Source organism: Eptesicus fuscus, chromosome 4 (genome assembly GCF_027574615.1).
Source record: "Eptesicus fuscus isolate TK198812 chromosome 4, DD_ASM_mEF_20220401, whole genome shotgun sequence".
NCBI classification, from domain to species: domain Eukaryota; kingdom Metazoa; phylum Chordata; class Mammalia; order Chiroptera; family Vespertilionidae; genus Eptesicus; species Eptesicus fuscus.
Genome location: NC_072476.1, coordinates 70250808 through 70272172, shown reverse-complemented (window position 1 = coordinate 70272172; position 21365 = coordinate 70250808). Strand labels below are relative to the sequence as shown.

The 21365-nt window shown below is 35.8% G+C and overlaps 1 protein-coding gene across 1 annotated transcript in view; it reads right to left on the bottom strand.

Moving 5' to 3' along the window:
- Positions 1 to 21365, bottom strand: part of HOMER1 (homer scaffold protein 1) — an 89206-nt gene that overhangs the window by 48838 nt on the left and 19003 nt on the right. The window contains exons 2-3 of the mRNA XM_008161976.3: positions 6451 to 6607; positions 1586 to 1717 (exon numbers count right to left, since the gene is read on the bottom strand). Coding sequence (XP_008160198.1) covers positions 1586 to 1717; positions 6451 to 6607 — 289 coding nt within the window. The remainder of the gene's footprint in view (positions 1 to 1585; positions 1718 to 6450; positions 6608 to 21365) is intronic.

The window sequence follows — 21365 nt, the reverse complement described above, 5'->3', positions numbered from 1 at the left end:
ATAAGAGAAACCAAATCAGGTAACTTGTTTGTTTTAATTGTCCTATAAAGAATGACTTATAATCACCAAGGCTAAAGTTAAAATAGTCTAAAAATTGAGCTTTAAACTACAATTTATGAAAAAGATAACATTTGAAAACAAGTGTTAAGGAATGTTTACAACTAAAACAAAAGGAAACAAAGTTGCTTATTTCATACTTATCCCTTACATACTCTTTCCATGTGACATCCACCTAACTAATAATAACCTCAAGTCAATAAATATTCACAAAAAGTGTAAGACTTTTAAAAAGAATCTGAATGACCCCAACAATTTAAAGTCTCCAGCCATGAGATCCTGTGTATACTAAAACACATGTAAGGTGTTTCAAATGTAGGGTTGTCCTTTTAACTGAATGCTTGAGGGAAGTTTTAAGCATAAATCTTTGGGTCTGGTGAGCATAGGATTTGAAGAGCAAAAGTGAGTAATACTCATTTTCTCCATCATCTTAGTATCCCGATGCTGGAGGCGAAGTCCAGCAGGTCATAATAAATGCGAGAAGTCCTCAAAAGGTTGAATGGACATATTCAGCAGGGCTGAAAATCTGCATGTTATTACCTGCTGCTGGAACAGCCGAAAGCATTTCCCCTAACCTGATAATCTTTTCCTGTTTACCAAACCTTACCTTTGATATGTATATCTGCTTTCCTAAAGGGCCAATGTGTTTTCCAGCAAATAAAAAGCCATGGGTCCAGAGATTTGGGGAGCTTAGTCACTAGAACTAAGTTTCTGTCTGGCTTTCCCCCATGCCTTCAAAATTTATATTTCATGTCTAGTTTATCCATTTACATGCAGCTCCTTCTCCAGATTCCTGAACCCTAGCTGCGGAAAGACCCTAGCATCCCGAGATTGTTTCCTTTCTTCCTTACATACTCTTTCCATGTGATAACCACAGAACTCAAGGTGCTGCTGATGTGAACACTGGCTTTGCTTATAGGCAGGACAACTGTTTTGCTTCCAATATTTAACCTGGTGATGTTCTATATTATATTGGCTTTTCTGGCCACAGTACTTCACTTGGTCAGAAGAGGAGTATTTCCCAAGAACTCCTCATAGTATCTATTGGGTCTCTGTATTGCATCAGAGAGCTCAGAGTAATTCTGACCCAGACAATGCACAGCTTTCCCTAAACATAGTGATTTATATGTGTCTGCTGTCATGTCAGAAAGTTGAAATATATACCATTATCAGCTTGAGTTTTCACAAGTCATAAGAGCTTGGTGTCTACCTATGTTGCAGACCATCTCCAACTAAGGATGTAAAGTCATGAGCAAAGTCCATTCTGAAGTGATAATTCACATGTTTTATACACAGAGTTACCTATGCAAAGCCTTCTCAATCAGTGGTGACTATTTTTAATGTGTACAATGAATTTTCCAATTGACAATAGAATCCAATGATCTCTTCCTGCTCTAAAATCACAACAGTTCTGAGAATATTAAACAAATTTCTCCTATATATTTTACACTCTCCATTTGCTACTATATATTTAAGACATCTGACCTGAAGACGAAGATTTTCACTTAGATCTGATGAATTAACTTACTTTTGAAAGATGATGCTCAGAGGAGAATCCCAGTCCATAAACAGTGTTTGCCCGGCTATCGGCCCACTGGCCAAACTTCTGAGATGTTTTCGTAAATGTCATGTTTGGGGTGATGGTGCTATTAATTATTGCCTGAAAAATAAAACAAGTATGAATAACCTGCCCAAGATTAGCAAAAAGACATTTAAACACGGGATTATTTAGTTACATAAAAACTTAGGATTCTTAATGAGCCAAAACATTAAATATACAGTATAGTTATAGAAATAGTTTATATTATTTCAAGTGACAGAGTGGAAATAAGGTAACTACTAGAACTATAAATATGATGGTACTCTATCAAAAATTTCAATATCTTACAGTCAAAGTAAGTTTTCTTATGATGCAAAACATTTTAAAGAGCTTTTAGTGTAATTAGTTTCTTCCCTTTGAACATTTAGGGTTAATATCTATTAATTTTGTTTTAATTTTATTTAACATCTATTAATTTTGGTGTTAGTTACTAAAAGCAAGTAAGTTTTAATAGTTGTTTCTTTAAAATAGTTAGTTCCCACTCTCAAAAAAATCTTTCAAACATGAATACATCAATAGGAAAACTTTCTATCTGTACACTAATTTTCTAAAATGCATAATCAACAATTTTCCAAAAGCTGACTTACTTGAAATATATTATGATACAGAAAAGATTTTCAATCATTTAGTATTTTTCCTTTACTCAAGGGAAAAACAAACCTTAAAATACATTATTTCTTTTCTCATAAAGTGGTATAAATTCATGATATTGAGAATCACTATCATTTCTGTTTAACACATAGTTTCTTAGAAAACTAGTATTTTAGTATGTTATTAAATATTAACTTTGGTGATCACTAAAATAGATTTCAACTATTATTATAACATATTAACTTTAATTCATTTCCTCTGTCAGTACTGTAAAAGTTTAGAATCCATTTTATTTAAGTCTACTGCCCTCCAAAATTGAGATTACAAAGTGATTCAATAAAAATAAAAATGTGATCACATTCGTAAGTGGTTTTCTGGCAATTTATTAAATATGGGATGAAAATCAAGCATTTTTAGAACAAAGCTAAATATTTACCATGTGAACAACCATATAATGTAAATACTTATGAGCTAAGCAGGCACTGGTGAAGTTATAATAATGAAAGTATGACACCTGCCTGCTAAAGAAGACAGTAAAAGAGTGGTCCCTTGCTTTCTCTAAAAGACAGCAAACGTGTTACCTGTTGTTATATGGAGCCCTTGTCCTTGATTAAGCTTTTGTGTTTACCTCTTACAAAATTTATATACTCATATACCTCCTTACTCTTCAATTCAAAAGCTGCTTTTCCTAGAATGTCATTTTAGATCCTATAAAATGTGGCTAATAACTGCACTAATTTGCGAGTTTTCATCAAATGAAAAGACTGAATGGAAAAGAATATACAGTGGTCCCCCTATATCCAGTTTCAGTTACCTGTGATCAACAGAAGTCTGAAATATTAAATGGAAAATTCCCCCAAATAAACAATTCATAAGTTTTAAGTTGCATGCTGTTCTGAGTAGCATGATGAAATCTCTTGCTGTCCTGTCTTGCCTTTGAATCATGCCTCCTGAATCATGCCTTTGTCCAGCATTAGCCACACTACATACGCTACCTGCCCATAGTCACTTAGTACCTCTCTAGGTTATCAGGATGACTGTTGAATGTCCCAGTGTTTGTGTTCAAGTGACCTTTATTTCACTTAATAATGGCCCCAAAGCACAAGAGTAGTGACGCTGGCAATCTGAGTATACCGAAGAAAAGCTGTAAAGTGTATGTTTGTACAGGAAAAAATTCAGTTCTATCTGCACTTTCAGGCATCCACTCACAGTCCTGGAAGTATTCCCTGAGGATAAGGGGGAACTACTGTATTGGTTTGCTAAGGAACCATTTGGTTATTCAACTATTTTATCGAGTACCTATTAATGTCAAGCACAATTCTATAAACTTGAGATACAACAAGAGGCAATATAATTGTGGATCACATTCTAGAGCAAAAAGAGTCCGTCAATGACCACATAAATAAATAGCTGACCAATTTTCTGTGAGTGGTGAGTGCTTATGAAGACCGTAAGACCAGGATAAGATAGAGACTGAAGGGCTAGATGGCCAGGACTGTCAGGCACTACGAGATCCCACGGTGCTGGAGTATTCCCTGAGGAAGGCACATTTGTGTTTTCAAGAAGAGAAGGGCATTTAACATGTGACCCTAATAACTCAGAAAGTGAGATGGCAATAGGTGTTCCAGGCAGCTGAGAAACCCATCCATGTGGTACTGACCTTCAGCTTTAACTATTTCAAATGAACTTTTTTCTACTTTTCAGTTTAAGAGTTCCGTTTTAATCCCCATTCTGAACATTTCCTTAAAAATATATTTTATTAGACTTCCTTGAATAGAATGCTACAATGAATCCATGTAAAATAAAAAAATTAGTTCTATAAAGTAAACATGTCTCTCAATCCCAAAGTTCTTGTCCTTTCAAGGAGAAGAGGTAGAAATGCTGTGTTATTACAGATCATGTAGTGCCCTGATCCTGGCCCTTGGCCAAGCTGGTGTCTCTGCAAACTTTACAAGCTCAGTAAAAGTACATTTTCTAGTCAGGGCACCTAAGGTCTTTTCAACTGATCATGCTGTGCAGAAACAGAAGTGAGGGTGGTAAGAAAAACACTCATTTAGCTGCATCAAATAAACCAGAAGGGCTTATAAAAAAACAAAACAAAACAACCCGATGACTCCTGCAGGGAACTGCAGTGGTTAACAGCATCAGCTTAGAAAGGTAACTAGAAAGTAGAAAATGTGATAGAAACATGTAATTGCTACAGAGGGTGGATTTTATTAAAAGAAACGAAACAAAAACTTTTTCATAAGAGTTATTTAAGAGCCTAAAAATTACAAGCTGCAAAGTATGTTCAAAAATAAAAATGCCAGAAGCAATAGTTCATATTGCTCCAGAAGGAAGACACACGAGGATTACTTAATCACATAGTACATGAGACTACTTCAGTTGAACTTTATTTTTTATATACCATTTAACTCTCTTGTCTAATAAAATGACATTTTATCTGTAGTTTTGGCCAAGAGAGAAACACAGATTATAGAGAACTAAAGATTCAAATCAGGGAAAAGAAATAAATTAACATTCTAGAGTCTAAATTAATAATAATTAATATCTGTTAATTTCACTAAATACTTATAAAATATGACAAAATTGTTCTTCATTTAAAAAAAAAACTTTCACAGATATTAACTATTTCAATTTCCCAAGTCCTTTAAATCCTCCAAATGAAAATGAAAATAGGATCAATTATTCAAATAAATACAAGTTAGTCACTTGTGAACCAAAGTACAAATAGCCCCTGGGGTCCTATAATCTAGTTAATGAGATAAGAAATGAGCACACAGAAAAGACTGAAGTTTGAACATTAAATTAAATTTTTCTTTTATTCCCCCAAACCACTCAGTACTACCTAATTAATAGCTTAATAATATTAATAATGGTAACAGTAACAGTTGTGTTTGTATAGGGATTACTATACACCCTTGAAGTGCTTTTCCCTAAATGTATTTCATCTTTACAACGATTCCACGATATGATGACGTAGACAACTTACTAATTCTTTTTCACAGATGAGAAAACTGAGGCACTAAGACATTAAATATCTTGCTCTAGGCCAAATGGCTAGCAAGTAGTAGAGCAAAAATTCAAACCAGATAGTCTGGCTGTATCGTCTGTGTCCTTAACCCCTAAACTAAATTGCTAAAATTTCTGAGAATAGAAAGGCCTCATGGCTTCATGAACACTTGAAGAAAAAGAATGGAAGCCTCATTCTACACACTTTATATCCAGGATATGATGCTTGGCATTTCTTTATCTTCATGTGTTGTTCAAAATTCACTGATTAAAAAATTGGAATTTTTCCCCCTTTTGAAGGGTATACTATCCATTAAGCACTGATCTAAGTGTTTTTGCAGATATTAACTCATTTAATCCTTACAATTTCAAGCACTGAGGTGAGAACAATGAAGCTCAGAGAGGTAATTTGCCCAAAGTCAAAATCTTAGTAGATGGTAGTAGAGCTGAGACGTGAATCCAGTTAGTCTATGCTCTTAAATATTAGACTATCTGCCTCTCCTAAAAATAAAAATGTAGGAACTGTCCATATGCTTCTTTCCGAATGAGGGATGCTCAGAATAAACTTTAATATTGATATTGACAGACTTCATATAATTTAGGGATTTTGAACAGCATACTAATCTGTAAGAGTGGAAACTGCATCCACCCTATTCACCACTATATTCCTAGCCCCTAGCATAATGCCTGACATATAACAGATAATCAATGAATATTTCCCAAATAAAACTGACCTCGGATTTGTAAAATATTTTGACATGTAATTTAGTATAAATAAGGTGGTTAATCCAAGTAATTTAGTGGACAAAATATGTCACTACCTTAAAAATGACCAATGTTGGCCCAGCCAGCGTGGCTCAGTGGTTGAGCATCAACCTATGAATCAGGAGGTCAAGCTTTGATTCCTAGTCAGGGCACATGCACAGGTTTTGGACTCAATCCCCAGTGTGGGGCATGCAGGAGCCAGCCGATCAATGATTCTCTCTCATCACTGATGTTTCTATCTCTCTCTCCCTCTCCCCTCCTCTCTGAAATCAATAAAAAAGTATTTTTTTTAAATGATCAATTTTGTTTTTTAAAGTTGTTTTAAAATCTCTCAATATTTTAATACAGATAAAATTCCTCTAAAACTGAGATGCTATACTGTATAAAGCAAAATAGCAAGATTATTTAAAGTAAATGTAACTTACCTTTGAGCCATCTAAACTGATTATCCTGTACACATTTCTTGTGCTGTCATAGAAATAAGACACAGTAACTGCGTGCTTGCTGGTGGGTACCCAGTTCTTCTTTGTGTTTGGGTCAATCTGGAAGACATGAGCACGAGTGCTGAAGATGGGTTGTTCCCTGTGGGGGAGAAAATAAAATGACACTCTGAAACCAGCCAATTTTATTCCACTGGACAATAAGACATGAAAACTAGGAGGATGACTCCACTTAATCAAAAACTCCCCACGTCCTGAAAACAAGAGAAACTTTCAAATTCGAATATTCTAAGTATTCAATCATAAGCTTCTTTAAACAATGAGAGTCAATCCTCATTATTTGAAGATTCTGTGTTTGCGAATTTGCCTACTCAACAAAATGTATTTGTAACCCCAAAAGCAATGCTTGAGGTCCTTTCTTGGTCTTCTGCAGTGGAAAAATGTGTGTCCTTGGAAAAGCATGTTTCCACCTGACGCTGATCAAGGCACACTCAGCCCTTCTGTTTCAGCACTCATAATCAAGTGTCCTTTTTTTGCGATCTATTTAGTGCCGGGTATTTTGCATTTTTGTGCTTTCTGTTTAAAATGGCCCCCAAGCATAGTGCTGAAGTGCTATCTGTTCCTGGGGCAAGAGGCTGTGATGTGCCCTATGGAGTAAATATATGTTAGATAAGCTTTTACAGGCATGAGTTACAGCACTAATGGCCTTGAGTTCAATGGTAATGAATCAACAATATATATTAAATAAGGTATCTTTAAACAGAAACACATAAAGCAAACTTATGTATGGATGGGTTGATGAAAATGTTACAAGAGAGGCTCACCGGGACCCTATATTCCCCCTAGGAGCAATGGGTCAAAATTCACAACTTCCGTGTTTGTGGAGCCTTTGTAAGAACATAACTATTGTGAATAATGAGAAATGACTATGCCTTGTTAAAATACACATCTCCTTTTTGATTGACCCTCACTAGGTTAAAGGTTGTTACCCATTTAAAACTACATTATTCTGGTAATAGGTAAGTAACTTACTGAGAAAGTTCACATCAGTATAATCTCTATATTGAAAAGTATATGGAAAACAAAGTGGCTCACCACAACAGTATCTTTTACTTAGATCAAGTAGGGCCTTAAAGATGTACAAGAGATTTTAAAAAATTATAACTTCAAGAACCAAAACTATTAAAACATTAAAATTAAAAATATATATATTCAAAATATGATCATTACAGATTTTTTAGTCTGAGATTGTCTGTATATAATAGAAGCATTATAATGCAAAATTTTTCAAGTTCAAAGTAAAATTTCTTTTGAAACAGCAGCTATGAGACATTTTTTTTTGTCCCCTCCTCCCCAAATAACACAACACCTTTCTTTCCTCAAGCAGATTAAGGTCCTAAAGAGAAGTTTAACTGGTATTTTTTTTAATAGTTAGAGTTAAATTTAAAAGTTTTAATTTTAAAGAAAGGACAGGAGAGTGTGGGGAAAAAGAGAAATTAGAAGACAAGAGAAATTAGAAGGACAAATCTGGGTCCTTGACAAAACGGCTCTCCAGATGAAGGGCAGTGTGTCCTGGGTCCCCTGCGGATCTCCCTCAGTCCTTGGAGAGCAGGTGGGAAAGGAGGGACCTTCCCTGGAGGTCACCTGGCTCTTCCCAGTTTTGTTTCTGGAAACCTCTGTAACAACTTTTCTTATTTAGAATCTCTCTTTTGAAAGGAAGTGATACATTTTATGCCACTCCCTAAAAAGTGACAGAAAGTCATCATTTCGGCTTCACTGCCATCAGATATGGATTTTTTCAACAAATAAACATTAACAATCTCGCAAGGCACTGTGACAGCACACAGAATTCTGAATTGGGAGGTCTTATTCATTCCCTTTCCCCATCCTCAGTCCTTGGCTTTCAGTAAGGCTGTTCTACGCTGAGTTATCTTCCCGAAGCGCTGCAGCCTCTAGTTTTCATTTTTCACCTTCTAATTAAAGTCCCAGGTATAAATGTACTTGGTCAGACTGAGTGTGACTAATGCCATTTCACAGGAAAATCTACTCACTCACAACTGTCTGTATTAAGGCATGTAAGGGACGGAAGTGGAACACTCTAGTTTTTACCGACTTGATTTAAAAAATATTTTTTTATTTCACTGGGATAAATTTCTAAATAGTGCATGCTGGTAATTATAGGAATGTGTTCTAAAAAGTGTATTTTCTAAACAATGTTAACAAAGTAGTTGTTAACACAATGATATGATATTGCTTTTGCACTCATCAAATTCTTATTCAGTGGTAATGCAATATTTTGAGTCCAGTAAAAAAAATTCCCACATCACATTAATTCACTCAATTTAATTAATCTGCACAATTAATCCACACAGTTTAATTCTCTTCTAAATAAAAATCTTTAGCGTAAACTACTATTTTACAAGCAAATGACATTTGACATCAACAAAATACACTGCTTTTCCCTCTGAATGGCTGATTTCTTAAAGAAAGTTATAGTACAAGATTTCTGTGGCCAAAAGCCTACCAAGTTTGGATAATAAAAACTAAAAAAAAAAAAAAAATTGACAGGGAACAGAATTCCTATAAGTAATGAGGATGTTACTACATCACTTAGGGCATACTAATAAATGATGTAAACTTTCATTGGATATCTACTTACTACATGCAAAAAACTGAGAGATGGTCCCCACCCTAAAAAAATTCAATTTGGTGAGGAAAGATAGATATGTTTAGAAATAAAATGCTATTTCCCATGATTTTTCTCTTAAAGTGACTAAGGGCTTCCATGGAGGAATTGATGCCTAAGCAGTGTTTGAAACAAAGTATGGCACAGTGGTAAGAAGGCTCAGCACACATTGGCCTGTGTAGCAAGAACTGTAGTGATGGAACTGCCATTTGACCCAGTAATCCCACTTCTAGGAATATATCCCAAGAAACCAGATACACCAATCAGAAAGGATACATGCACCCCTATGTTCATAGCAGCACAATTTACAATAGCTGAGATTTGGAAACAGCCTAAAAGCCCATCAGCAGATGAGTGGATTAGAAAACTGTGGTTCATCTATACAATGGAATACTACGCTGCTGTAAAAAAAGAAGGAATTCTTACCATTTGCAACAGCATGGATGGGACTGGAGAGCATTATGCTAAGTGAAGTAAGCCAGTCAGTGAAAGAAAAATACCACATGATCTCACTCATTTGTAGAATATAAAGAACATTATAAACAGATGAACAAAAATAGATACAGAGGCAAAGAAGCATCGAACAGACTGTCAAACTGTAGCGGGAAGGCTGGGGAGGGTTGTGGGTGGTGGTGGTAAGAGATCAATATAAGCATAACCAATGGACGCAAGACACTGGGGCGGGGTGGGGGGGGGGGGGAGACATATGTACTACTATTTGTAAGACTTTAAACAATAAAATTAAACTAAAAGAAAAATAAGGCTAAATATAAAGAGAAGCCAGCTCACGAGGGTCCTGGCTGGAAGCTACTGAAAGATGTAAATACAGAACAGCTTTGCCTTTTAGAAAGATAAATTTGGCATCACTGAAGAGGGTGGATTGGGAAGAAAGAACATCGGAGAAAAGCAGGCTAGTCAAAACCGTACAACAAAGAGGAGGTAGGAGTGAGATGAAGATATGAGGAAGGATTCAAGGTAAATTTAGAAAGTAGAATCAATAAGGTTAAGTAACAGATTAGACATGGGCAATGGTTCTCAAATAGGGGTGATTTGTTCCCCAAGGGACATTTCAAAACATCTGGAGACATCTTTGGTTGGCACAGCTAAGGGAGATTATTATTAGCACCTAAGGAGGAGAAGCCAGGGCTGGTTGCTAAACATCTACAATGCACAAGACAGCCCCACACAACAAAGAATTATCCAGCCAAAAATGGCAATAGTGCCGGGGCTGAGAAATCCTAACGCAGGAGATGAAGGAGCAATCGGAGACTCTCTCCTGGGTTTCAGGCTTGGGTGACTTGAAAAGAAGACAATGCCACGGGCCAGGATGGGAAACAGAAAGTAAAGCCGGGACTGGCAGGACAGCGGGGAGGGGACGAGCTCCGTTTTGGCTGAGTTCAGAGCCCTTGCATGTAAAACTGTCAGCACAGGAACTTAGTAATATTAGGCTGGGGCTCAGCAGAGAAAACCAAGCTGGAGTGAAAAGTGTGGGGAATCATCAAGAGATCTTATCATGGCCTTGGCCAGCTAGCTCAGTTGGTTAGCGCGCACCGTATAAAAGTGTTCTGTTATTCATACAGAGGAATAAAGGGAAAGTGGGAGAGAAGCACAAACCCAAACATGCCTAACTGCAGGACTGGAGGTGCTGAAGATACAGTCACCTGTTGGTGAAAACACTCTCCCCTTCCTGAGACGTAAGTACACAGGAAGTAAGAGAAAAAACATTCTATCTTCGGCTTGCTTTTTAGAGTTCGAAGTGGCAAGAGAAGGTGGACAATACCTGTTAAGGCCAAAAGGACACGAGCAAGGATAAGACAAGGAGTGGACAGACACTAACGACCATGTAACTTCAGACGGAATGCCTGAAGAATTTACTTTCAGTGCCACTGTGAGGGCACAGCAAGTCTTCAGACAAGCTGAAGCTCCAGCACTAGAGTTTCTTCAAAAGAATTGTGCTGAATAAATTAATAATATAAATTGTAGTTCCACTGATTATCGGGGAACCAGTTTAACTGCCCCCCTCCAATGCAAAGATTGTGACTGCATGTTACTATGTATTCCTATTACCAAGTTATATGGTCAACAGTGTTTGCTTATACATTTAGCTTTTTTTAAACATATGCGTACTTTAAGGAAAACAAAGATTATTCTAATGGCTACCCGACACATAGTTGTACTGCAAGAACTCCATCTAGTGATGAACTAAAAACATAACAGGCATATGTTTTTTAAAACTTCCGAGTCTGTATATAGAAATACGAAATTGTGATGTTGCTATAACAGAGGTATATAGACATAAAATGTGACACTACCAACTGCAAAATGTCTTTTCTGGAAGTATTTTTTTCAATTGTATGATCCGAATTCCTTCATCTTTTTTTTTTTTTTTTGGTTAAATGCACATTCAAATGAAAGATTTAGAAAATAATTGTCTGCATCACAACAACTGAGCATAAAAAATATTTTCAGTGAAAAAAGTAAAGGGATTAAAAAGTAAAAATTGTCTGTTATAAAATAGTCACAGGGATGTAAAGTACAGCATAAGGAATATAGTCAATAATATTGTAATAACTGTCTGGTGTTAGGTAGGTACAAGCCATATATAGGGGATCACTTCATAAGTTCTATAAATATCTGAGCACTATGCTGCACACCTGAACTAATGTAATATTGAATGTCAACTGTAATTTAAAAATTTAAATAAAGGAATACTTTCATGACATCAAGTTGTTAATTGGCATATCTGAAGAAAATATCAAATAAATTAAAATTTTCCATTTGGAATTTAAGATTATCTATAATAATAAAAGTGTAATATGCTAATTAGACCAGACAGCCAAACGACCTTCCAGACGTCCTTCCGGACGACCTTCTGGATGAAGCCGGGGCTGCAAGGGCTGTGAGGGCCGAGCCCCTTGCACGAATTTCGTGCATCGGGCCTCTAAATTATAAAACTATACTTAAACATAAGAATACTGTTTATATTCCTTACGTACTATCCCTTATTTTAAAAGTAATTTTTACTCATCTCAGTCCTTTCATTAGGTCAAAGAAATTCCAATACTTATTTACCTTGGGCACTTTAATAAGTAGCTACATTTAAAAGATCAGAGATATGCAGAAATTCATTATAAAGAGCAAGGAAATTCACTCAATATATACATTTAAGTAACATCTTCAATGCTAAAGAACCTGGCTTGCTATTTATTAATAACTGCCAAGTGACATTACCTCTGTCCCTCCTCCCCATTTAAAACCCTATCCATTCCAGATAAAATACTGGGTGTTTTAAAATATATCAACACCCATGTCTGGTAACTCAATTACATTTAAAATTAGTATTGTAGTCCTGGCTGGGTGGCTCAGTTGATTGGAGCATGGTCTCGTACACCAAAAGATTTCTGGTTCAATTCCCAGTCAAGGCACATATCTAGGTTTTGGGTTTGATCCCCAGTCAGTGTGCATACGAGAAGCAACCAATTGATATTTCTCACATCGATATTTTTCTCTCTCTCTTTCTCTTTCTCTCTCTCTCTCAAATCAATGGGAGGGAAATACATATCCTCAGGTGAGAATTAAAATATAATAATAAATAAAATTAGTATTGTATTTTCAATTATTATTAGCCTTTAAATATTCTTCTCTTCCCAAATGATTTCCACTAAATAAAGTTAAATTCCAAAAACTCACAATATACACTGGGAAATCTAAGGAAAATAGCCTCTTGTTAATGAGAATTCTTATTAATATAGGTATTATTTTTCTAAAAATCTAAAATAAATAATTTTCTAGTAGACATCCAATTCCTAAAAATTTTTTAAATGAATTAAATGTTACAAGATTATTTAAGTTCTAATACCAATAATACTTCAAGGAACAATAATATTCTTAGGTACTCTTTTTTCCTTTATACCTACTACAAACTAACCTAGTAGAAACAAACCATATAGTAACTGAACACGTATATAGTCTTAAACAAACAAACTCAGGACTGATGAGAAAGAGCTGAAGGTACTTGGGCAAAATGTTAACATTTGCTACATTTCCATAGTGGTTGCATTGATATTATATTATTCCCTGTGTTATTCTGAATATTTTAAAATGCTCAAAATGACAAAACATCACACCATTTCTCTAGAATTCTTGTTGACAGTGTGAAATTTGAATAATCAGCCACATTTTATTTTATATGTATGTAGATCATTTATTTTAACTGATGTGTAGTTAAAATCCATGTAATGATTAGAACTGCACTATCCAATATGGTAGCTACTAGCCACATGACTACTGGACATTTGCAATATGGCTAGTGTAAGAAAGTGAATTCGTTTAAATTTTATTTGATACCCCAGTCAGTTACTGAAATCGTTTTAAACATGTATGGAACAACTTGGATATATGAATCTACTGTTTCAAGTGTAAATTTTATGAAATTCAAATCCAGACCAAGTCTTTCCAACAAAAATTTTAGCATTCAAACTGATATGTGCTCTAAGCACAATAAAAAATGGATTTCAAAGGCTTAATATAAAAAAATATAAAATATCTCAATTACTTTTATATTAACCAAATGTTAAAAATATATTGGACATACTGTATCAAAATATATTGATTTCACCTTTTTAAAACTTTAAAAACAAAGTTAATATTACATTATTCACATTGTATTTCAAGTGGAAAATACTGGACTATTTTAGGTAGCCATTTCCTCACTGATAGACATACACGTTGTTCAATGTTTGCACTATTACAAATAAATGCCCCTGTATGTTTACTTGGGGACACATGCAAGAGGTAGACTAGAAGCTGAATTCCTGGTCACAGGGTATGCACCATAGAATATTTCCAAATTACTCTTCACAGCACATGCACCAATTTATATTCTTAATAGTCTTATATTATTTCCTTCCAACACTAGGTAATGTCCAAGTAACATCTTTAATTTGTGCCAGGTTGATGGGCATGAAATGTTATTTCATTGTTGCTTTAATTGCATATCTCTTGATTACTAGTGAGGCTGAGGAGCTCTTTATGCATTTCTGGGCCATTTGAGCCCAATAGAGTTCTACACTTATTCCTGAGCTTGTTTAAAACCTTATTTTAGCTCCAAAGAGAGAAAACATCAGAATCCAAAATTCAGCACTCAATCCATATGCATGGGAACATCTCATACATACATTCTAAATACAGGTACAAACTTAATTAAGATAAACAACCACTAAAGAAAGGCAGTTATTTTTCTAAATCTGATAACACTTAATGTTTAAAAATCAACATAGTACAGATACAGCACATATATTCTGCTCTTTTTCCAAGATAAATTACGGTTCTTTGGTAGTTTTTATTTTTATTTAACAAATTGTTTCTGACATTCCTCAAAATTTTTCCTTTGTGGCCCTAACCGTTTTGGCTCAGTGGATAAAGCGTCGGCCTGTGGACTCAGGGGTCCCAGGTTCGATTCCGGTCAAGGGCATGTACCTTAGCTGCAGGCACATACCCAGTAGGGAGTGTGCAAGAGGCAGCTGATCAATGTTTCTCTCTCATCGATGTTTCCAACTCTCTATCCCTCTCCAAAAAAAAAAAAAAATCAATAAAATATATATTTAAAAAATATATATATATATTTCCTTTGTGGAGGGGTGAGTGGAGGAGTGGTAAATGCTTATCAAACTTTTAACTTACTCATTTAACATTTTCCTGGTTTAGCATAAAAAATAATTTAAACAAAACATACTTAATGTTAAACTGGAGCTCAAAAGTAACAAAACAGTTCTGTCAGATAGCTTAATCTCCTGGGTGTTTTTCATCCAGTAAACACCACCACTCCATTCCCACTCTATTTCTCTATGTAATTTTCATTCCAACATCCCTCAGATTTGGTTTTCTCTAGTCACAGCTAATGATTATATCTGATTAACCTTTCTGAGTGGTCCTCAGGTAGTTTAGCTATAAGTCTACCAATGAACAGCATCTGGATTTATCTAGCTTTCATGTTATTTGTTCTACTGAAAAAGGACTATATTAAGTATAACTGAATGTGACTTATGTTTTCCCTTCTTGTTAGCTTTTCAGGTAACACAAATTATAGACACAGTTCTTTGTAGGATGCTGTGTCCCAACTCGGGGTTTTGCAAATATAATTTCTGTAATGATATAGAACTTTTGCTCAAATGCATTAGATCTACTTCATAATAGTGGCGTTGATAATTCAGTCATGGTATCATAGAAGCCCAAATAAATATGTTTTCTAACTGTGAAGGTATTTTACTTTTTTAACTGATCAAAAATTTGACACAGGAATACAATAAGCTAGGTTTGGGACCTTTCCCTATTTAGCTTTTCTGAAAATGAATTATAGTGGAGTTAAGGGCAATTTGACTTCTGAGGTACCTTAAAGAGGTAATCACTATAGATAAAAGAGCACCTAGTAAGATGCATAACAGTAGTGTTTTTCCAACAGTGGGTCACAACTCGGAGGTCAATTTAATAGCTAACAATGGGCATTTAGAAAGTGAACAAGAATGTAAAATAATCAGAGTATATCACACTTGGTAAGGTTATATGTATTGTTTCATGAAACTTTTTTTAAACTTAAAATATATATTTTATTATTAAGATCTGGCACCTGGACAAAATTCAGATCTTGTGTGTTGAATAAGAAACTATATTTTATTCCCTTTTTTCCTGATCTAATCAGGTGCTTTTATAATTATTAAACTTTGGGTATATACATAGAAAAAGTTACTCAAAGTTCATTGTTCATAAACTCATGAATATTCAGGATCAAGGTAAGTGATGCTTTAACTGGTACTAGATGAAAAGTATACTCCAGCCTAGATGTTCCATGAAACTTTTGACTACATATTCATATATGCTTGACACAATGGAAGATACATTTTTTACTGTGGATCGTGGTCAAAAAGTTTAAAAATCTGGACATACAAAATGCTTTTATTTAGTGTTCATAAAAACCCTATGAAGCAGGTACCCATTTCATCAAACAAAAATATAGGTCCTGAGTGACATATCCAAAGTCACACAGCTAGCAAATGATATGAATAAACATATTTCAACTGGAAACGGCATTCAACCTCACTAGAAATAAAAACACTGCAAATTAAAACTGAGCTCTCATCTGTCAAAATAGGAGACTTTTTTTAATGAAAAAAAAAAATCCAATGTTAGTGAGAGTTCAAGAAAACCTGACACTTTCAAAAGCAGCTGGAAATATAAATTAGTAAAGTCTTTCTGAAAAACACTTTGACAATGAATATTAGTCAAAAGCCTTTAAATTTTTGTGCATATTCTTTGACATAGTAATTCCATTCTAGGAGCTTACCTTAAGGATATAATCATGGGTATATACAGAAATTTAGCAACCAAAGACTGTGAATTAAAATGTCCAATAATGTAAGATCAAATAAATTATGGCATATCATATAATGGAATCCTACATAGTCATTAAAAAACAAAGTTACAGAATATTCAGTGACATAAGATGTCCAATAAAGTAAGTGAAAATCATTTACAAAACAGTGAATGCAATATAATTGGTGTGTTTTTTTAATGTATTCATATGCATACAAAAATATACTTGGAGGGTACACTTATATTCAGCCCTTGTCCCATTCTCTCAACACAGAAACCAGAGTGATCCTTCTAAAAACCCAAGTTAGCATTCAAATATTCCAGGAATAAAAAGGTGGATGGTCAGTATACAGCAAATGTAGACTGCTAGTGAAGTGGGTGAGATGATAGTGATACAGGAGAATTGTACTTTCTACTTTTTTATATGTCTGGAAAATTTCATATGATAGGGTTTAAAAGTAATAAAACCTAAATCAGGTGGGTCATTTCTCAAAACCCTCCAATGGCTTCCCATCTCATAGTAAAAGCCACAGTCCTTAAAATTAAGTCCAAAGTCTTCTACCAGTGTTCCTCCACCCTGGCTGCATCAGAAACAACCAGCCTCTACCTCTACCATCAGTGGTCTGGTGGGCAGCCACGCTCCCAAGGTGATTCTCACATGTAGCCAGGAGAAGACCACTATAGGATATGCCCCTGTTCCCTCTCTAACCTCATCTACCCCTTACTGTCTTTAGCTTTAGCCACATTAGCACTCCTGGTGTTTGTCAAACATGCCAAGCTCCCCCACCTCAGGGCGTTTTGCCTGAAGTAATCTCTCCCCTCAGATCTGCCTAGTATCTTCCTTTGCCTCCTCCAGGTGTTTGCTCAAAGGTTACCTTCTCAGTGACACCATTCCTGGCTGCTCTAAAAAGTTGTAGCCCCTCCTTCTTCTCTCTCAGGATCCTATCATTTCCCTCCTTTCACTCTTCCCCATGGCTCTTATTAGCTGACACACCATGTATTTTATTGATTTTCCCTCTCCCCCACCCAAAGTACTATCTCCTCAAGGGCAAGGATCTTATCTTTTTAATCATTTCTGTGTTCCCAGCAATGCAATGTAACTCCAATAAATTTAATTAAAAAAAATTGAGACCTTCCTATCCTAAATGCATTCACTCTTTTCTACTACTGAGGTACTCTAGCAAAAGTATCAAAAGTATTTGTTTAAGGAGGCTGTTAACTATTCTAAATTCTCTAATACTAAAGCTTCCTCTCATGTTATTTCAATTCCCTAGAAGAAAGCCTTCAATGAATTAAGACTTAAAGTTCTCCCGTGAATCTTTTAACATATTGATAAAAGAAACTCCCACTAGATCCCCATATTATTCAGTATCTCATATGAAATTGTTAAGAAAAAAATTGTCTGCTTGCTAGTATTATATCCAAACAAGACAACTCAACACACTTCTCCCTCACTTGCCTGGCCATGTTGTTTTCCACTCCAGTAATGATCTCACCTCAGGTGCCTGCTACATCTACCAGTATTCATCTGTTTCTTTACAACACTGTATTTTTAAATGTCCCGCTTTACCTTGTTCTTGATTTTACAAATTACTGGAAATTCTCTGTAGAAATTGAAAGATTACAGACCTAATATAATAAAAACTGAATAGCTTAAATACTACTTATTGAATTTAAAAATAGTAATAGTGACAGAAGGAAGTTGATCATTTTTAACCTTTTGCAGTTGGGATGATCTGATTATCTCACCCGTTTCCCTTTTAAAAATTAACAAGCACACAAATTAACAACTTTCATAATTTGTGAATAAGGAGGGAAGCCACAGATTGGATATTTCAAACTGAGAAATTCAAATATGCCACTCTTAAGCCTGAGAACAAAAGCCTACACTTATAAAACAGTATGTGGTCAATTCTTTGGTTATAATTAATATTTTTGAGAGCTTACCAAATGGTCAGGCACTGTTATAAGCATTATGCTGTATTAATTAATCCTCTCAACCTTTATGAGGTAGTTACTATTATCCCTCTTTTGAAGATGAAAACTCTGAGACATAGAAAAGGTATACAATTTGCTTAAGGTGACACATGGTAGAGCCAACATACGAACACTGTCAGAGCCCATACCTTTATCCTATTCTGAATCCTTGGATGAGAAAATAATTATTTTGTCGTATAAACCTGGTTCACTTCTGTAACCAAACTCTCATCTGGCCCTTGTCTGGAATTTTGTGGACAGATGTGGGATAATACGGCCATACAACTATGATTACTATGCATGTTAAGCACTGTTAAGAGTACTTGAGTATTTTCATAAAATGTCTGTATGTAAACTGGTACCACTTACTCTTTTACCTGTATTTTGAAAACAATTTATTCTATAACACTTCATTGAAATGATATTGTGGTTTGGGAGAATTCCAAAAACTTATTTTTAATCATGTCAATTTTGGTTATTGAGCTTTCCTTCTGTAAGGGAAGGTAACTTTGATCTGCATTTTGATAGAATGACTCCACCACTGTAACAGAATAAGATAATAACAATAATAAAGTGTTAGCCTGTGTGAAAGCACAGGTCTTGGAGACTAGGAGTTATCTCATATCTCATTCATACACAGGCTACACTTAATTAACTATCTTAATGTCCTTGTCTACTAGTCCTATCATCTATGCCACTTCTGCGTCTGTTTCTGTTGATGGACTTTTCTGCTCATATGGGTTGTATTTTACTTCTCTGAATGTTAGATAAGCATATTAAAGGGAGACTTTAAGATATATAAAAGGCCCAAATCAATATTCTAGAGATGAAAAATAAACTGGATGAAATTAACAGCAAATTAGACAATGCAGAAGAATAGAAAACTAGTTAACTTGAGTATATATAAACTACTCAAAATAAAGCAGAGAAACTTAAAAAATAAAGACTATGAGTATCAATGTGATTGTTATTGAACAACTTCAAGTAACCTATTATACATGCAACTGAAGTCCTCAAAGACAGGAGGGATGAAAACTATTTGAAGAAATTATGGTTGAAATAATTCCCATATAAATAAAAAACAAAGAAATAATTCACAAGAAGCTGAACAAATCCAAAGCTATAGCAATGGACGTCATAATTCAATTGCTTTAAATCAATAATGAAGAGAAAATCCAAACACCCCAGTCAAAAGGCAGAGATTGTCAGGCCTATACAGCAACACCCAACTATATGATGCTTGTAAGAAAGTCATCTATCTATATAAAGAGGTAACATGCAAATTGTCCAGGACGCCGTAACGTCATGACCGCTCAGGAGGAGGCTACGTGCACAGGTGGGTGGGTGGGAACTGCATGTGCGGTGAGGCAAGCCACGGAGGGCACAGGTCCGCAGAGAACAGGGCCTGCCAGACGCGGCATGCCGGCAGTCCCGCCTCGGCACATGAGCCGCAGAGGAAACACCTTTTCTGACCGCTCATTGGCTAAACTCCCGGTACGCCACTCACAGTGTTCTTGGTAACTTGGGTAATAAGAATCCAAGAAGGTGATCTAGGGTTTTTCCACCTCATTCCTGGAGGGGCTAAGAAATGTCATATCCTGCCCTAGACGGTTTGCCTCAGTGGATAGAGACTTGGCCTGCCGACTGCAGGGTCCGGGTTCGATTCTGGTCAAGGGCATGTACCTAGGTTGCAGGCTCCTCCCTGGCCGGGGCCCAGGTCAGGGCTCATTCAGGAGGCAACCAATCGAAGTGTCCCAAGAAACATTGATGTTTCTCTCTGTCTTCCCCTCTCTCTTCTACACTCTCTAAAAATCATTGGAAACATATCCTCAGGTGAGGATAAAAAAAAAGAAAGAAATGTCATATCCTATGAAAGAGACATCTTGAAAATGCCTAAAGAAAGTTGTCATTTTTTTGTGGTGAAGGGACTGGAGTCCGTGTTGATAAAAACACCTTGGCGGCTGCGGCGACCAGCAGTGGCAGCAGCAGCAGGGTGATGGGGGTGGCACCTTCCCCTGATCAGCCCGGTCGCCTCATGCAGTATTTATTAAGTAATGAATGCCTTCAGAATTTGTGGAAACTTCTGCTGCATGTTACTATTCCCAGGCTACAATACGTAACACGTCAACAGCTGTTCTTCTTGCTGTTAACTGTACCCTACTTCCAAAAGCCTATTCTTTTTTCCTACCAGTCTCTTTTCTCTAGGGGCTGAGAAACCCGATGACCAATCTTGTTAGATCTGTGCCAAAAGAAAAAGAACTCTTTTCTAAGTGAGGGTCTGGTTAGCATTTCTTGAGTAAAGTATATCTATTTGGCTGCTCCCTGAGAGTATGGAATATTTCTTAGGCTACCATGCTTCTTTGTCAGATCAGTAAGAAGTCTCTTGCCATGACTGGATTCTAGAAAAATAGGGAAACAGAAAGTGGATTCGTGGTTTGGGATTTTAAAAGTAAAGCAAGAATGAGTAAGAATTCAGCCATTTGAACTGCTAATCCCCCCCGCCCCCCGCCACCCACCTTCTCTCATCCACAAAATTTATACATACATGTCTCTCCTCTCCACCCAATCCTCACTCATCAGTGGCACATGAAACATGAGGAGTTAAAGAACTGACTCCTGGTATTTCTGTTCCTTTCTCCCTACAGAGTTGGGAATATGCTTTTCCTAGTGAAAATGGGATACATGTTGTTTATATTTGTAAGTTACCATTAACACATTTTAACACTTCAACAGCTTCTATGCAAGGTACTAGCCTTCAGGGACTTAAAGAGATAATTACAAATTGTGAACAGTATTGCCAAGGAAAATAAAGTGCTAGAGAAAGAGAGTGCACAATGGGAATGGAGGAAGAGGAACCTAATTTAGATTG